Below are 17,678 nucleotides of genomic sequence, written 5' to 3'. Positions count from 1 at the left end.
TAGTTTGCTTGCTTAGTAAGGCAATTGGGAAACATATTAAATAATTAAACGTATAATGACGGGTTTGTAAAAAACTGTTAGACATGAGGAAATCATAAACATGATTAAAAATATATATTACAAATGAATTAAATATTTAGGAACTTTTTTTAACAAAATCTATAATAATTCATCTGGCCTAGTGGGGGCGGTGGATCGCTACCTGTCGCTTTTTCAATGAGAGAAGAAGAGTCGGCCTTCTGACGTCACTGTCTTGTTTGGAGGAAGGCCGGAGGAAGATGGCGGGGTCCAAGGTGAAGCAGGACATGCCTCCTCAGGGAGGCTATGCTGCGTTTGATTATAAGAGAAATCTTCCGAAACGAGGACTTTCGGGTATATATACCACACAGCCACAGTTTAATATACTACACGGGCTTGTAATTTAGTTGTATTTATAATAATTGAGCACGAGCCTGTAACGTTTACTGTTGAACAGTTGCTAATGCTAACGTATTAGCGTCAGTGAAATAGTAACAGTTACGCTTTAGCGCTGTTTGTGTGTCTCTAACTGATGCTGGACACTCGGAGGAACAAGTCGGTGTCTTTTAGCAATATTAGATGTACCACAATTTATTGCTAATGATTTCTATTAGCTAACTAGCTATCTCGAGCAGTTCAGTTCATTGCGGATATAAACACTGCAAAAATATAAACCATGCAGTAACATAAAGAAACAAAACACTTTATTTAACTCCAGTAGATTTTCTAAAGCAAAGACATCGCGGTTTGTTTTGGTGAAGTCATAAGACCAATGACATAAGACCAATGAATTAACCTTGTTCTATCCTTGTTACGGGCAGGGACTTTATATAAGGTTATATTAGGTTTTGTAAGGAAAAACTGATGATGAAATGAGGTTGTATAGGAGGACTGGTTATAAAATGTTTTAGTATTATTACAAGGATTTTTTTAGTGTTTTAAAAACAGCTGTTTTTTCATATAGATGTGTTAGTAAGAGAGACGCATAGCATTATGCTGTCCTGATGCTTGTATTTTACTGTTTTAACTTTCAGTTGCTAGTATTGATTTGCCTTGCAGCAGTGTAACATGTACATATCTGTCTTGTCAAGAAGGTACTATAGGTTTTTCACCTCCTATTAATTAGAGGTGAAATGAAGTGGTGAATGCACCACTTGACATGATTGCTGGTCATTAGTCTCTCATTTACTTTTTATTTACTACTATATTCGAACAAACATGCATCCTGAATCTAAAATGCATATAAAACAAACAATGCTATATCTGATCTGGTAACAAGGCAGAGATCTTATATTCACTAATTTATGGTGCTTTGTGTTTTGACCAACACTTTTTTCAATCAACAGGATATAGCATGTTTGGTATTGGTATCGGCCTCATGATGTTTGGCTACTGGAGGCTATTTAAGTGGAACAGAGAGAGGAGGTGGGGAAGTCCTTTTTATGCTTTCACTGTCAGACTCTGTGCACTGGTCCTAGTCAAGCTAAAAGTAGACTTGATATGTTTATGTATTACAGGCGCCTGCAGATTGAGGAGATGGAGGCCAGGATAGCTCTGATGCCCCTGCTGCAGGCGGAGCATGACAGACGGTGATACACATACACATTTAGTTAATAATGTTTTGGGAAATTAGATATTTTACTTATCTTCTCACATTACTTTTCCAGTCTTTCTATATTATTGTTTTTTTATACATATGTTATTAATTAAAATTGAAATTTGGGCCCAAAAATCAATGTTTTGGGGAAATTTCTGCTCATATCAATGTTCATATCAAAGTAATCTTGCCTACAACATTTTCATTTAAAGACAGATGGCAGACGTTCTTAGTAGTGAATGAAATGTTACACAACTGGACTAGTAACTGGGTCTTCCCTTTTTCCCAGGACTCTAAGAATGCTGAGAGAAAACCTAGAAGAGGAGGCAGTTCTCATGAAGGATGTTCCAGGTTGGAAGGTAAAGACCTACAGTTTTCTATTCTGGGTGCACAATTCTGCAATTATATAATAATATCGAAATGTAAGAGTAATCACACTCAAAGAATTTTTTTAAAGCGTGTGTATATATAGAAACAAACCATATGTTAGTTTAAGCATGGGTCTGCTGTCCCTGCTGGTTTTCCAACTCTCTCTGCCTATTACCTTGATCAGATGTGTCAGTTGGCTTTTCCAGTTTGTCATTAACTGAAAACTCCTGCTTAGGTGATCAGTAGGACCTGGGGCAGGGAATCTGTTTGAGACCCATTTAACAAAGAAAATACATCTTGGCATGTGCCAAATTCTGCTTCGAGTTTTGTACTATTGTTAAAATTACACTAAACGTAGAACACTTTTTGTTGTCCAGAATAACCAAAGTGTCTGGACTGATGCAAACTTGTTTCTTCATTTCCTGCAGGTTGGTGAGAGTGTATTCCACACAGACCGCTGGGTCACGCCGCTCTCAGAGGAGCTGTTCAACCTCCACCCCCGTGAGGAGCTTTTACACAAACGTTTTGGCTTCTTGTGGTATGTGTAAACACCACTATAAACAGTGTGACCACTTCCCACAGCCAGCTGTGCAGACTTGTATCTTGAGTCAATTCAACTTCATGTTCAATATTAAAATCTTTCTGTACTTCAGTTTGGTGTATTTGGCCTGATTGTTCTCATATGGGGGGCTTGTTTTCCTAATTGGGTCCAATAAAAATCTAAACTGTATCATACTGTTGCTACACGAAGGACCACACAGGATTTGACTTTGATTTACTCTTAATGAACTCTTATGAGAAACCTAAAATGGTAAATTGCTTAATAGACAAATTGACAGAATGTAATGTAAAAGAAATCCCAGTGGAAACTGAAAAATATACACAATACAGATGGACTCTTAAGTAAATGTCTTTTATTTAACTGAATTATCACTTTAAAAAGCAAACCATGACTCACATTTGAATGTGAACAACATTAGCTGTCTCCCAAGATTTGTTTGGGAAATGGCAAACTCTCACTAACCATAATGGGACATGGAGAAATTACTGTTGCCAGAGCAGTAAGATATCAGGCAACTGTCATCACAGCCTCAACCTTTGACAAGATCCTGGCAGGTCCCTCCTGTAGCTGTACCATGAACCTAAAACCAAGACAAAGAAAACCAACATTAGGAAACGGGAAACTCAATGCCAGTCTCAAACCAAGCAGGTCTGATTTACCTGGTAGTAGCACTTGGGTCTATCGGTCATCTGAAGCCACACTTCAGTTGCAAGGAGATCCAGTGAAGCCTTCATCAGTTCACTCTAAAGAAAAAGAAAACAGATTTAACCTGGAGGCATTTGATTTTGTTCAAGTAATAGCATGCAACACAATCTGAAACTCACTTCTATGTAAGGGTACAAAGGCAAAACTGAATGCAGTCTAGACACCTTACACATCACTTATTACATTATACTGGAACAATTGAGGACTAATGCAGTGAACAGAAGTGGACTGAGCACAAGGCTACCCATGACTTAAGAGGCCATTGCTTTTTGAGGAGATTCAGGTGGAGGACTAAAATCCAGAGGACCGTGATAGCAACATTGTCTTCAATGGATTGTCATTAAGAATCAGCAATGAGGATAGGCCGTGGCATATTTGTAGGTGACAATTGAAGCAGAGGACTACAACAGCAACTAACTTAGGTATTCATGGAAACAAATGAGATCTGGATTTGAAGGATGTGAGCAAAGCAAAAGGAGATTTTTACCTCGCGTACATTGGCCTACTTTCTCCACATATCTAGGCAAGAGCAGCTTTCATCGCTGATGAGCACTTGTTGGTAGGCACAACACTTCACTCTCCAAGGACTTGTAGGTTTTTGAAGTGGCTGACTCTTGAACGTAATGAAGCATTAACATGACCAGACACCAGCTCATATGTTCCCAGCATTTCCAAATGCCACTGAGCATTTTACTCAAGTTTAGTTTTCTTGCACCAACTCTTGCTAATGCAAGTTTAGATGATATTTCTAATACAGTCTCAGGAAACGTGACAGTACGTACAACACTAAATCTTATACCATGAGAATAAAAATAAACCCCAAACTGGACTACACTATCAATTTAAGTTTGAAGACAGACATTAAAAGAGCAGGTCAGCAGGCAACTTTGATCTCACGCAGTAACATATGCGCATACAGCTCTTGCTCCTCATGCGGTGGTTTTCAAAGGCAAAGGAATCAAGATTATTTTCCACACATTCTGTTTAATAGGCTCCATGAAGCCAAACTGACAAAGAAAATAAAGTTGGTCATACAAAGAACATAAAGTACAAAACTGTTCCCGGTGGAGATTACTTTGGGGAAACGAAGTTACATTTTTCGATCACTTAAACAAGATTAGTCCATTTTACAGCACATTTAAAATGCAGATGTTGAGCAGAGCACAGAAGATACCTTGGACAGACTGTAGCATGCTGCAATTTGCAACTTCATGAACAGCCGGCCACTTCGGATGTGTAGTTCACCAGTCTGAAAGGAATTCACTCTTTTGGGAAATTGCACATACAGGAGCCTCAGCTGTTAAGTTTAATAGTAAAAGGAATTTAGCATAAAATCCCTCAAAGGTCTGTTTTTTTTTTTTTTTAAGAGTAACTGGATCTCTTCCTCACTTAGTTTAAAATCTGGCAGGAGGTAGGTCAGCCGTGAAGACTGAATATAAAAAAAAAAGCCCCAGTCACTTCAATACACTTAACAAAAAAAAAAAAAAAAAAAACTAAGGAAATTGGGCAACACTTGAACGTGCTGATGCCATCTACAGCAAAGTAGTAGCCGTTTTAAAGAAAACCCATGGACAGATTTGATCCCCAAATTGGGACTTACAAGCCGATTACAGATGCCTTTTAGTTTATACACGATCCTTTTGAGGAATAAAGATGCCCAATGAAGCAGCTGTGAACTAATTTGTAACATGGTTAAGGAATGACCAAGTCTCATGGCTACACCTTAAGATGCTTGAGCTACTACAACAAAACTACAAAACTAAAGTCAACAATAACACGTGGACATTTTTCTTGAGGAGCGCATCTTTGAAATACAGCCAGCCAAGTGATGATCTTGAATCAGGGAGATGTTTACTCTGCAGCTGAGGATAAGAAGTGGGCACACAGGTAAAGACACTGCAAGTTCCAACACTGGAGTTTCACAACAACCCTTTCAACCCAACCAGACAGTCCAAAAACCCTCCCTTGTTTTTGCATTAGGGGCTCCGCCAGCTGAGATGCGATGAGCATTTGGCTAGGTATCAATTACTTGCTAGAATGTTTGCCAGCCTCTTCGTCAGTGGGGCAAGGGCTGGCAAAATTTGGCAACCATGGACCGAAGGGAACTCAACGTGCGCAAAACTGTTTTGATACTAATCCTCATGTTGGGGCTGCAAACTGTTAGCGCCTTACGCAGATGCTTGGAGTACTAGCCTGCTACAGCAAGCCATTTTCTCAATCATGAAGTTGTCAGAACTGCAGGTCCCTAGTGTCTGAATGTTTGTTTACCGATGTTTGGACTTGGAAATTGGAAATTTGGGTGACAGCCCCAACATAAACCTGCACAGTAAAACGCACATTATTAATGCTTACCATAGCTGTCATATCCATCACGGTAGGATCCAGAGCGGTCATTATATCCACCCTGTCCCCTGCAGGGGAAAAAATAAATTAGTATAAGACCAACCACAAGGTTTTTTTGGGTGGGGGGGTGGGGGGCGCAATACTACAGCCCTTACCTATTGTCTCTGTAGCCGCCGCCTCCTGATGAGTATCCGCCACTCCTGTAGCCACTCCCAAAGCTCCTCTCCTGGTTTCCAAAGCTCCTGTCGCCATAACTTCTGTCACCATATCCCCTGTCTCCGCTGTATCCTCCACCACCTAAAGAAAGAAACCATGTTAATTGACATGAACTAGAATAATGCACAACATGCAGACTCCAGGTCTTACCTCTGGAGTAGCCACGCCCACCTCTTCCTCTAGATCCACTAAATCTTCCACCGCGTGGGCACGAGCTGAATCCGCCTCTGGAACGTCCACCTTTCCCCGCCTCGTCCACACGAATAGCGCGGCCATCCAGAGTCTGCAAGAAAAAACACTCAACAATTTACCAACACTAACAACGGATGAGACCAAAAAAAAAAAAAAAAAGAAAAAAAAAGTAATTTGTACCTTGCCGTTCATGGCTTCCAGCGCATCCTTTGCGTCATCTGCATTATCGTATTTCACGAAGCCGAAGCCACGGGACCTTCCGGTCTCTTTGTCTCTGATCACATCCACTAAAGAAACGGAGGGAAACCGTGTCTAGTCTGAGCCAAGGCCTAAATTAAATCGAAATAAATGCAAACGCCACCGGAGCGCTTACCTTTCTCAATAGTTCCATATTTGCTGAATGCTTTTTCCAGAGACTCCTCGTTGGTCTCGAAGCTCAGACCTCCGATGAACAATTTACCCTCGTCCGACATATTGTGTTGCTTGAAAGTAGAAGGCGACAGTCACTTAATGTAAAAATAGCTACTCGCGCTAAATGCAGAAAACATGGCGCCGTCTCAAGCCGTAGCCTTAGTGGGTCGCCTCATTTTACGCTAAATCGTTACAAAAACCGTCACGTTAAAGTGTATGGGGCATTTACTTGTTCTGAACAATACACTAAATAAAAGCTTTAATACGAAAGCAAAAAGATAAGGCCATTTACGACAGGCGAACGTCGAGTAAACCCAGGCCTCAACCCTGAAAACGTGGTAGCCGTTTAGCCGTTAGCTTCTTTCACGGCGCCATTTTGTAGCAGCAGCTTCTTTGTTTCACTGACCCACTTACGAGGAGGTCCACTGCGGATATAGGCCGCGTTTATGCAACTGCACCGATTAAAGAGCATATTTAGGCCACTAGAATACACTTCGGGCCGCTATGGGTTTTCCCTTTGACGAACACGAAAAAATATTTTTCTGGCGCGTTCGGATAACATTTAACATTCATATAGTTGTCGAAATATCACATACGCACGATCATGCGCAGATTTTACCTCATCGCAGTTAAATATATTTTTATCAACGTTAGGAAATACATTGCATGTGTTTTAAAATTATACATAGATACATGTGGATGCATAGAAAACATACAGTAATCGTTAAAAAAAAAAGCATTGGAGAACACCAAATTACCTTTGAGCTGTGACCGACTGTGGACAGAAGCGACGCAGGAGGACGAAGTGAACGAGGAAGGCGTGCTTCGCTCTTTAAAGCTGTGCTGGCGGGCACTTCTTCTTCGTTTGATACGCGCCAGCTACGTCTCGACCACAGCGCCACCTTCTGTACTGAGTGGTTACGCCATACAAGGCTTGATTCTAATCACAAGCAGTGACATCCGGTGGTGCGATAAAGGCACAGCAATCCAGCAACGTAGAGCGCTGACACTGGGTTCCTACAGAAGAGCCTATTGGACTTACTGGTACTGAGCATACGTTCAATTTTATTATTGTATTTTTATTCCACGTTACATAATTAAATATAAAAATAATTATGTTACAAACCCAGTTTATTTTTAGGGGTTGGGAAAGGTCAGTTATAAACTGAATAAAGGCAAAAGATCATAAAAAAGGATTCTATTTATAGCAATAAACAAGCAGGAAGTTGTTTTCAATGTGAATGTTTGGCGAGTTAATGTAAAGACAAAACTGTAGCTATAATTGAAATAGAATGATTTAATTGTTGCCGAACATGTCATTTTTTAGTTTTTCAGGTCAGTTTTTCCTCCAAATCACATGGTTTATACGGGTTTTTAAATCTTGAGACACAGTTAAGAACCATTTCAGACAGCATCATAAAAATGTCACTTCATCTTCCATCCAGTCCTCCTCCAGGCTGGATGTGGTATTGTCCAGAGATGTTCTGAAGCGCTTGTGAGTTTGATGCTCTGTCTTTGTCTCCTCTGACTCTGTAGTGAAGATTGAACTACTAGTACGTGCCGTGACCTCTTTTCTTACCCGACTAGACCTGAGCAGAACCCTTTTGATGGTCTTGGCATTGGATTTGATAGACTTTAATGGACTTGCTTCCGGGTCCTGTGTTTGTGACTCCGGTAAACTGGCGCCAGACACATCGCTGGCAGTGTTGGCGGATGGCTGAGCGAGGCTTTGCGGCATGAACCAACTGAGTCCAGAGTTGGAAGACCCGAGAGGTCTACCTTCGCTTTGGTGGTTTATTATGCTCATGTTGCTCTTTTGGTTGAAATCACCATCATCACTGAGTGGTAGTTGCAGTCGATGTGATTCCCTCTCAGTGTTTTCAGTCAAGTCCTGAGGGCAAATTGGACTCGGGGTTTCCCTGTGGCAACAACAGCAGAAATATATATCACATGTAACAGCAGCATTGCTGTTATGTATCATATAATATTAACTGATCAATATATTTCCTGCAGTGAATCTGTGCTAAAATATGTTTAGGTTTATTCTAACAAGTTTTATTACCAGGCTATTACAGCAGTGAATAAAATTTATTTATGCTGCGTGATAAAATTCAACTGCTTCAGGGTTGAGAAGATATTGGCCATGCATTACAGACTCCTCGCTTCACGCTTACTGTGGAGGAATGAGTACCTGCAGGGATCCGTCCAGGACTCATCCACATTCACCAGGCTGCTCACGCTGCCCGTTAGGCTGCTGCCTCCGCTGGCCAGGGCCCCGCGATTCTCCATCAGCCAACGCATGGTTTCAATACCCTCGTGCACGTTCACCAGCTGCCCGAGTATCTTCACATCAGCAGTCCGCAGCCGCTTCTGTGCGAATGAGGTCGAGTTAGAACGTAGAACTGAAGCAAGAGGCCAGAAAAGAGGACGCGGCGAGGAATAATGTGCAGAGGAATCCGGTAAGAATGTGAGAAATGAGTGGAGGTGAAGGGTGCGGCGGACGACAGGTGACACAGTCTGTCAGAGGACGAGGAACCAGCAGCTGATGTGGATCAGCGCTTTCCACAGTTCTACGATCATCACTCAGCGAACTGCGTAAACGAGTTGCTCCGGTTTCGACGCGCGCTTGCTGGCACGCGCTCACACAAAGTAACGACTAGAAAAAAAACCTCTCCGAGATCGCAATATATTTGTTTACCAGCTCTTCTTTCAAGTGGTTGATTTTGACGGAAACGCCGTCGTTCAAAGCGGAGCTGCGTGCTCCCCCGTCGTCCACGTCACGACCCAGGTCCCGGTCCGCACCGGTCGCAGCATCTCTCATCCATCTCAGGAGACCCTCCGGTGTTTTCCTGCCCACCTTAGTTTCCAGCTCGGTCAGATCTGGATATAGATGTGAGTCTCTAAAGATCGCGTCTTCCATCCTGCGGCAGTTCCTTATCCCGCTCCCACCGGACACTTAGACCCCCGGAGAGGGAATCGCGCATCCCCCCACAGGTGTCCACCCGTGAGCGCTCCGCAGTCATTAGACGCGCGCAGGACGAGCCATGAAAGCGCTGGAAGTGCGAACGCGCAAATGATCGGTCGTGCTCAGTGTTGTCACCATTCATAGAGCGGAGGTATTGCTGGTATGTGGCCCAGACATGATGCTGGAATGGCGCTTTTTTGTGCTCTGTCTGAACAATGCGGGTCACATGGGGAGGCTTTAGTCATCACCTGTGCGTCATGAGGTAAATGATACCATTGTCTTCACTGCGTTGATTAAAGTCGAATCCACTGTGGTTTAATTAACGGCTGACGACTGGATCACATGGCAAACACCAGTTAACACCAGTTAAACCCCCCTCGGACACAACATGGCAACCAAACAATGAATCAAGGAGGAGACAAAAACTATATAAATGTGAAAAAAAACAATTTTCATAAATAATTAAAGTGGATAGATTTGGATAAAATCAGTTTAGTAACTTCACAAACTACAATACAAGTAAATAATTCTCGCCATACAGATTAAGTTCTGTTCTCTACATACTTTGGAACCTGGAAGTGCTCCAGACTTTCCAGACGGACCAAGCGGAGAGGAGCAGCTCCACTTTCACAAACAGGCCAAAAGCAGAGTGAGACGATTTATTTTTATTTGCCCGTCATCTGGCCCCCGAACGAACGAGCTGCAAAAAGCTCAACATCTGATTGGATTTCCTGCTTCCTCATGACTGAGTTAAAACCGGTTTGTGGTGTCAAACAGCAGCTGCATCGCTGTGTCAACGGCAGCCAAAGGTGAAGCGCTTGGCACAAGCTGCCGCCTCGCTGGAGGAATGGGATTTTTCAGGTCTGTTGGTTGAACTGGTTTATACTGGGACTCGCAGCAGAGGGAGACAAACGCTGCTGCATCCAAGAGACACCTGTGACAAACAGCCACGAAACTGTGTGAAGCTCTTACTAAAAATGTTTATTGGCTTATAAATTACTTTAAGGTCACGTGATGACGTCACTCCTGTGACTGAAAAGGCCACATTCGACCGGCTCCACCTCTCCCGTTGGGTTTCCTCACACTTTACAGACATCTGTGGGGCCTGACACACACTCTTTACTCAGGCATTCTCACGTTAAGTCCCGTTGAGTCTGCAGGTTTTTCCTGGGAAGCGCCTGCAGGGGGCAGCAGGCAATCGCGACTTTCAAGCATTGAGGATTTGCGCACGCGCGGCATCAGCTTCGTTTTCTCCTGCTTTGTTAGGAGTCGAGGTCAGGTTTCCCCCGATGAGGTTCTCAACCCCCTGCAAACTGAGCCTAAAGCAACACTCTGAGGTCACCCCGTTCGCCTAAGAATCCCAAAGAACGTGTTTTTATACATTTCTTGCCATTAATTACCGAAACCTGCTGTGACGGCCGTGATCTCATCAGCGAAACATTATATCGAAGGCAAATTTGTTATACGTGACAGCATAACGTCCTGCGGATGAAAAAAGGCGAGCGGGGAAGCTGGAGTGAAGAATGGGTGAATAAATCAGACCTCGCGGATCCCGGCGGGGGCTGTAAAAATAAACCATGTTTAGGCAAGTGTTTTCAGGGCAGCTCGAAGTGACCCTCCGCTTAGTGTACACGGAGCGAAGCCTAATCATAAAAATGTTCCACGTAGAAAGAATTATGCTTTTTATGAGTCAGGGCCTCCCACTTCCAGTTTTAGGGAAATCATAAAATTACACCAACATTCAAAAATGGTTAGAATGCGAATGTCACAGAAAAGCAGATACGGTTTTACGGCGTCTGTCAGTGTAATTACCGTTGATTTAGCGTGAATCATAAAGGCGATGTGAGGTTTATTACAGGAGTTGCCTTGAATGCGTCCCGGACCTTCTGAAGCGCGGAGAGCGGTGACGTCTTCGCGGTGCGCGAGCCGCGCTTCGAGCTGGGGGGGGGGTTCAACTAAACAGCGCTACAAATGGGGCCAATAGGCCAGGAAATCCTCCGAGCGAGCGCGAGGGCCCTCGCATGCAAACAAAGCCGGGGGGAGGGGAGGGAATGGGGCCGCGGGATTGTTAAAGCGCAGGCTCGAAAAACACGGTTTGCCAAGAAAAATAAGCCCTCGCGTGTGGAGATCGTCACGTGTCAGGGCAGCGCGCGCGCGCGCGGAATGCGAGGTTTTCCTCCCAGCGTTTTCACCTGCACCCCCTCAACTTCAGGTGAAAAGGCCGACGAGTTGCGCGAGATTAGTGTGCGAAGGTGAAAACACGCATGAGCTCTTTAACACTGGAAACAGGGGACGCGGCTCAGTCTGGAGGCAGCACGTGCTAAAACTCGCCAATTACCATGTTACGAAGCTAAAAGCAGTGAGTGTGTGCGGGTTAGTGGCTCTGGGCATGTGTTTCCGTTTAAGAACCTACAGAGAGATTAAACGAGGCTGCAAGCGTAATGGATGTCACATGTATGTACTGTAGAGGCCGGCTCACATCCTGTAATTGGCTTGTTTTATTTCAACCAAAGCGCTTGGAACAGACACTTCCATCGAGTTTTAACAACACGCATTTCCACTCAGACGTGCAGCGCCGACGGATCGTCCTGTGATGTGGGGCGTCAGAAGCGGAGGACGCGCCGGGTCCGTTTGAACCGGGAGCCGAGGCGCCGAAGAGCGCGCGCCGTGGCTGATCTGGGGCCTGATGGGAGAGGAGGCCGCGTCCGAGGCCGGCGGATCGTAAGCACATTAACATTCCTGAATAAATAGCCCCCGGGAATGTTATTGTGCAGATTAAATAGGATTTCCAGCCCTGAGCTCAGGAGAGCGGCCTGGCATCACTCGGCCCGGGGTCAGGAGGAGCCGAGCAGCCAACAGGAAGAGGGTCGCATAAAAATAAAAACATTTAACATTTAAAATAAGTCATTTCACGTTTTCTTTTTTAATCGTACAATATTGTTCTAGCTTTTTAAACATCCTGCTGTTCTCACATGATCAGGTAGGATGTAATACGGCCAATCTACTATATTTGACACGGAAATTAAACAGACTTGACACGGACTAAGAGCCACATTACAGTAAAGTCATCATTAGCATCCACCATCAGTGCACACGATAACATGCACTCAGACCAAAGCAGGCGACGAGCATCAGGCCTAATATTGAAGATCTCAGTCAATACCGACACCACAGGGTGAAAGTGTAAGTTATTTAATCAATGCCCCATTGATTTTTCTGGTCATATGCAACTCCATCACCCGGTCCACCTGCGTAATGGGAGTGTAAAAGTCACCGCCAGTTTATGTTTGTCCAGCTCTCTGAAAAACAATGAGCGCCAGGAGGCCGAGCGCGAACGCCGTAAAAATCAAGACAATGAGATGAACAACGGTGAGATATTCAAGAGAAGGCGGAAAAAACACGAGCGGGCGATAATTCTCTGCGGGGAACCTTTACTCTACTAAATGAAGCTTCATCTAAAGTGCATTTGCCAAAACATGAAATATGATGAGTCAGATTTCCACAGAATTTACAGTAGTGGTGAGTCGTGAGCGAGCGTTTCATTTTCCCAGTGAGTGTTTTTGTGGTGCAGACTGGTGCTTTTATGTTCCACGGTTTCACAGTCTTCTGTTGGCCGTTAGCTCCAATTCTCCTCTAATCACCATTAAACGACTTGTCAAACAGCTGAACAGAGGATCCAGCTGGAATGCTGCACAATGAGCCCCCCCTGCACTTTAATAGCCCCACTTAGAGAGTCTGTTATTGCCAAATCCTTGACGCTCGCTAACCCCCTTCCCTGCATGTTGTAGCTTGGAGTGCTCTCACCCGCTGACAGGCCCGTACTGTTATGGTACAGCTTGGAGCTCGCTAGATAGGCCCGGAGTCCACCCGTTCCCCTTCGCGGTGATTCACACATTCCTGCCGTGGAAGGTCAGCGCCGAGGGAGGACCGCGGCTCCAGACACATTGATGGTTCCGTGAAATGCAGCCCAGTTTCACTGGGCGATTTTCCTCTTTTAGGGGCCGGGAGAGCGTAAGCGATCGTTCTCCAGAGACGTCTGCTCATTGGCTCATAGGTCATAATTAGGCACCTGTCACACACACACACACACACACGCACGCACACACACACGCAATGAGGAAAGCCAACGAGGTCAAGAGTGTGTGACCGGGTGCCACAGGCAGGAATCACTCAAGGAAAGTTGACCTTTTCTCAGAATTGCTCCATTTTTTCTGTTACAATGGACCCAACTGCGATTAGACCCCGGGCGGCGACAGGAACAGGAAGTGATGTCACACACGCACGCACCAGACAAGACAAAGGCCTCAGAAGGTCAAAGTGTTCCCTGTCCACGTCCTAGGTCCATTCTCTGCCGGTCGTTTGGTTACAGGTTCTGCTGTTTGACCCCCCCCCCCATGCATTGTATGCAGCCTAAGCAAATGCTCCTCATCTCCCCATCAGCCTATCACTCCAGCGTCTGAGCAAACACAGAGCCTCGTCTGAACCCCTGATATGCGCCGGCGTGACCGGGCTCCGCCGCCCCCTCGCCTCAGACCCACGGCAGCATGTGGCGTGTGGAGATAAAGAGCGAGCGCCGCTGGGGAGACGCCGCGCTATCAGCAGACCGCCGGTGCCAGGTGAGCATGTGGGGAGCATCGGAGCGCGCGGTTCCTCCACGTCCGACCAGGTCCGTGTTTGCGCTGCGTCGGCATACGTTCGTCCCGGCCCCCTTTTCCCGCGCGTCTCCCTCGCACACATATGGAGGCAATTTGCTCGGATTCCTCAACAGAGAACGAAACAAGAGGGAGAAAAATGTCCCTGGGTATTTTGAGGTTGGAAATCAGTTGGAGGGTTTGGGAGCTGAGCGCCGGGCTCGTGAGTAACACACATAGGAGTGTTATTAAGCTTCTACGTTATTGTGAAAGCAATTTAAAAACAGCACAAAAAGCTAAATCTTCCTTTGTCTATTACTCCCTGCAACACTGGCCCCGACCGCTCACCATCAATCTCAGAGGATCGCTGGGGCCAAACCTCAAAGTGTCACTTCTCTCATGAGGAATGGTGCTATTCTTAACATGTGTAACAAGTTGGCCTGTTGCGTAACTGTGTGGAAACATTGAACGGAGATGGTGCAAGTTGATGGGGAAACTGAGATGACCGTCAGAGGACAGCAACTCTCCGCTGCTTCTTTGGGAGGCCGTGTTTACATTTAAGTGATGCTTGTACCAGAGAAAAGTTCAGTTTATGCTTGTACGACAAAATGATGGTGGAAGAAATGAGAAAAATGGTTTACACACAAGATCATGATCATGTAAAATGAAACGTCTGTTTGAAAGTATTTCATCCTGAGACCTGTAAACCTTGATGATGCCTTCAGAGCATTTGTCTTCTGTGGAACACGTTGGGGTCTTTCCTGTAATCTTAGATGCTTGTTATCCCCACGTCCACTAACCCGACCTGTGTGTGTGATGAATTCCAGCTGACTGACTTTTCAGGAATGAACTTGAACACCTGATGCTGAGAAACTAGCACGAACGCCTAGAAGAGAGTGTGCAGAAGTGACGGCTTCCCAGAAAGCGGTGGTGAGATAATGTAAACGGAGGCGACGTGTTTGTGACGGGCCAACATCAAAATGCTCCAGCGCCATAAAGGGAGAACCGGCCCGATCGCCAGCTCTGCATCCGCGGCTTGAGTTCCGAGTAGGATGAAATGTCCCGTTGCAGCTGAGACCCGAATCAGGATCCAGGCTCAGACTCTCAGTCAGCATGGCTCTCTCTCCATATCTGCTGTAGGAAATGTGAGGGCAGGCTTTCAGCCTCCCCCTTGATGTTTACATTCTCCAGACTCATGACGAAGGGAGAAAAACAGGGGAGAAATGGAGAGAGAGAGAGAGAGAGAGAGTTTCAGCCTGATGGTGATGCACCATGAGCCAAGGAGTGAGCTTGGCGCAGTTTCAGAGTCAGAGTCTCTTGGGAAGTCTGTTGGCCATCATCACAGTGCTCTGTGAATAAGAAAAACATGCCCAGAGGAGCTGTAATGGGGTCACTTATCAGCCGGGCGCTCGGAGGGCGTGCTTCACTTCCGAACAGCTCCGCTCCGTCCGTCAGAAAGAGGCCGAGTGACCTCAGCAAGGGCTGAGTAATGTCAGCCTTGGCAGCAGGCGAAAACAGAGGAATCAAGTCTGGCTCGTTTGTCCTTTACCTCTGCTTTCAGTCTAATTAATTATCAGCAAAACTATGAACTCATTATTATTTGTCCTCATTAGGTGAAGAAACTCTACAGAAGTACCAGGAACATCTCACACACTGTGAAACAGATGAGGGGGGGGGGGGGGGGGGGGGGGGGGGGGGGGGGGTTGTTTGTGGGGGGTAAACAAGAAAGAGAGCGCAGTAACTGATTACTTCAGAGCCACCGCAACAGCCACAACAGTTCCAGAGAAAAAATGTTGCCAATCGCGAAGACTAATTACCTCACGAACAACAAGTGGTAAATGCAGCTGGGGAAACACAACAAGCACTTCCCCCCCTTCAAAACCACATGAGGAGGATTCTTTTATCTGATTGTTAAGCGCTGGCGATCGAGAGCCTTCGCTTTCATTCCCGGTGAAAATGTCCGGCTGAATGCAGAAAGAACAAACAATGCTGTTTGTTTATCTAGTGAATGCTAAAAATACACATGGCGTCCAGTTTTCAGTCAGATTTAAACAGATCTCCACCACTGATTAATAGAGATACATGACGGTTGTTTGGTACCAGAGGAGTCAAGCTCTGGGTTCCTCCACTGGGGACCACGCATGAGCACATGCACCCAGTTTCATGCAAGTCATCTTAACTGAATCCCACATAGATACTATGTGCCTCAGGTGAGGAAAAGCTTGGCTTTTACCACAGGAGGTAGGATCCATCCTCTGGAGACCTCGAAAGCATTTCATTGACCAGTCGGCCTGAAATGACTGAGGAGCAGAGCAGCATTGCAGCCGTCCACACATTAGTCTGGGTGTAGTCTCACAGCCAATATGACAAAAGGCAGCTGCTGAATGAACGTTACCTCTCAAAAAAATGAACTTTGGGTGTTGTTAGCATTACACTGTTGTATTAAGTTAAAACTGCGAAGAAAGGTTAATTTTAGTGAGGAAAACCAAGGCAGTTATGTTGAATCAACGTAATATTGTTTGATTTGAAAGGTACACAATACTTTTAATTTGAACCAACATAACTCAGTCGTTTAAAACGCACGAACGGCATTGAATGACGATAACAAATGTCCCAATACACTTTCTGTAGTAATAGGCACGCATGCGCATTGCACAGGATGCCGCATATGCTGTATTTTTGTATCCATTAATAAATTTATGTTGGTAGCGTTTTTGTTCTGCATTTGCCTTCTGGATGATTCAGAGGAATTTAACAATTGTAGTAAATTTCTGATTGAGGCAGTTTATTGAAAGTCAGGTACAGTTATTGTAAAGAGTTGTATTTATTTAACAATACCAGCTAGTTGGTACAGTGGTTAGAGTGTTGTGCTGCTGAGCTGTAGGTTGTGAGTTAGAATTCACGGAGAGGTTTGTTTTGTGAAGGGTGGCTAGTCTCAAATAATTAACCACAGTAGTCGTTGCGTTGGTGATTCCTGCCACAACACGGACTCCAAAATTAGTTACATTTTTATTAAATTGGACAAAAATGTGTTAGGTTAAGTCCACTGAACATAGGATAGGTTCATGTTGCCTCAACGTAATAGTATCATGTTGACTGAACATAATTTCATGCGGTAGCATTTACTCAAATATGTTAAGTTAAAATAAATTAAGCGCATGTTGTTGGATGTATTTGTCCATTTGTATTTCTATTTAAGCAACTTCATTGTGTGGGACCGGTTGACATAACCCAGTTGAGTAAATCCAACAATTCATTTCTTTGAGTGGCACCGTCCTAAAAACCGAACACATTTCACAGCTTATTAAACTGATCAACTCTAATCTCCTTCTGGGCCGTTTGCCTGATCCACAGTGAAACCAATCAGCTCAGCCACGTGAAGGCGTTGGGGTAAAACCCAGCGTGTGATGCAGTGATTCTACCTGTACAGCACCAATAATTCTCAGAAACGACAGCGTTATGCCAACGTGGCATAGTTTCTGTCTCGACTCTATATTATTTCAGGGGGTCTTTGGGGAACGGGGTTGAAGCTTGGAATGTTCACTATTTCCCCACAGGAAGCGGAGCGTGGAAGCCCACCGCTGCCCAACGCCCAGCTCTCTGGCTCCTGAATGAAAGGTCAAAAGTTCTTGCATGTGTGGTGCGATGAATGAAACAAACAGCACGTCG

The 17,678-nt window shown here is 44.9% G+C and overlaps 3 protein-coding genes across 8 annotated transcripts; 1 reads left to right on the top strand and 2 right to left on the bottom strand.

Moving 5' to 3' along the window:
* Positions 1-212: 212 nt before the first annotated feature.
* ndufa13 (NADH:ubiquinone oxidoreductase subunit A13) lies at positions 213-2,636 on the top strand. 2 transcript variants are annotated; one of them, XM_029130913.3, is made up of 5 exons: positions 213-372; positions 1,365-1,443; positions 1,536-1,607; positions 1,905-1,974; positions 2,413-2,636. In XM_029130913.3, exons 1-5 carry the CDS (start codon positions 279-281, stop codon positions 2,530-2,532), a joined length of 435 nt encoding a protein of 144 aa, XP_028986746.1. In that variant the 5' UTR covers positions 213-278; the 3' UTR covers positions 2,533-2,636. The 2 variants fall into 2 exon arrangements, with proteins under 2 accessions (XP_028986746.1, XP_055359623.1); XM_055503648.1 differs by having other exon boundaries at positions 237-293.
* A 433-nt stretch (positions 2,637-3,069) lies between these two features.
* On the bottom strand, positions 3,070-6,532 carry LOC114843970 (cold-inducible RNA-binding protein B-like). Of its 5 annotated transcripts, none has more exons than XR_003783662.3 (6): positions 6,376-6,532; positions 6,183-6,289; positions 5,750-6,093; positions 5,604-5,662; positions 3,206-3,289; positions 3,070-3,126 (listed from the first exon to the last, which is right to left on the bottom strand). XR_003783662.3 is itself a non-coding variant. In XM_029130910.3 (6 exons), the coding sequence occupies exons 1-6, from the start codon at positions 6,473-6,475 to the stop codon at positions 5,103-5,105; spliced, it is 552 nt and encodes a 183-aa protein (XP_028986743.1). In that variant the 5' UTR covers positions 6,476-6,532; the 3' UTR covers positions 4,216-5,102. The 5 variants fall into 5 exon arrangements, 4 of the variants coding, with proteins under 4 accessions (XP_028986743.1, XP_028986745.1, XP_028986740.1 ...); XM_029130910.3 differs by lacking the exons at positions 3,070-3,126; positions 3,206-3,289 and adding an exon at positions 4,216-5,113 and having other exon boundaries at positions 5,750-5,891; positions 5,961-6,093; XM_029130912.3 differs by lacking the exons at positions 3,070-3,126; positions 3,206-3,289 and adding an exon at positions 4,216-5,113 and having other exon boundaries at positions 5,750-5,891; positions 5,982-6,093.
* Positions 6,533-7,458: 926 nt separating this feature from the next.
* On the bottom strand, positions 7,459-9,542 carry LOC114843969 (uncharacterized). The gene is made up of 3 exons (XM_029130906.3): positions 9,112-9,542; positions 8,605-8,783; positions 7,459-8,332 (listed from the first exon to the last, which is right to left on the bottom strand). The coding sequence occupies exons 1-3, from the start codon at positions 9,331-9,333 to the stop codon at positions 7,828-7,830; spliced, it is 906 nt and encodes a 301-aa protein (XP_028986739.1). The 5' UTR covers positions 9,334-9,542; the 3' UTR covers positions 7,459-7,827.
* Positions 9,543-17,678: the final 8,136 nt, after the last annotated feature.

The sequence above is a fragment of the Betta splendens genome, chromosome 17 (genome assembly GCF_900634795.4).
Source record: "Betta splendens chromosome 17, fBetSpl5.4, whole genome shotgun sequence".
NCBI classification, from domain to species: domain Eukaryota; kingdom Metazoa; phylum Chordata; class Actinopteri; order Anabantiformes; family Osphronemidae; genus Betta; species Betta splendens.
This window is presented reverse-complemented; position numbering and strand designations above follow the sequence as displayed.

Coding starts and splice junctions, on each gene's coding strand:
- LOC114843970 (XM_029130907.3), bottom strand. CDS start 6,475: ATGTCGGACGAGGGTAAATTGTTCATCGGAGGTCTGAGCTTCGAGACC. Junction 6,094..6,182: donor TGGAAGCCATGAACGGCAAG/GTACAAATTACT, acceptor TTTTTCTTGCAG/ACTCTGGATGGCCGCGCTAT. Junction 5,663..5,749: donor GGCGGCTACAGAGACAATAG/GTAAGGGCTGTA, acceptor TTTCCCCTGCAG/GGGACAGGGTGGATATAATG.
- ndufa13 (XM_029130913.3), top strand. CDS start 279: ATGGCGGGGTCCAAGGTGAAGCAGGACATGCCTCCTCAGGGAGGCTAT. Junction 1,444..1,535: donor AAGTGGAACAGAGAGAGGAG/GTGGGGAAGTCC, acceptor TATGTATTACAG/GCGCCTGCAGATTGAGGAGA. Junction 1,975..2,412: donor AGGATGTTCCAGGTTGGAAG/GTAAAGACCTAC, acceptor CATTTCCTGCAG/GTTGGTGAGAGTGTATTCCA.
- LOC114843969 (XM_029130906.3), bottom strand. CDS start 9,333: ATGGAAGACGCGATCTTTAGAGACTCACATCTATATCCAGATCTGACC. Junction 8,784..9,111: donor ACCACTTGAAAGAAGAGCTG/GTAAACAAATAT, acceptor TCATTCGCACAG/AAGCGGCTGCGGACTGCTGA. Junction 8,333..8,604: donor TCCTGGACGGATCCCTGCAG/GTACTCATTCCT, acceptor TTGTTGCCACAG/GGAAACCCCGAGTCCAATTT.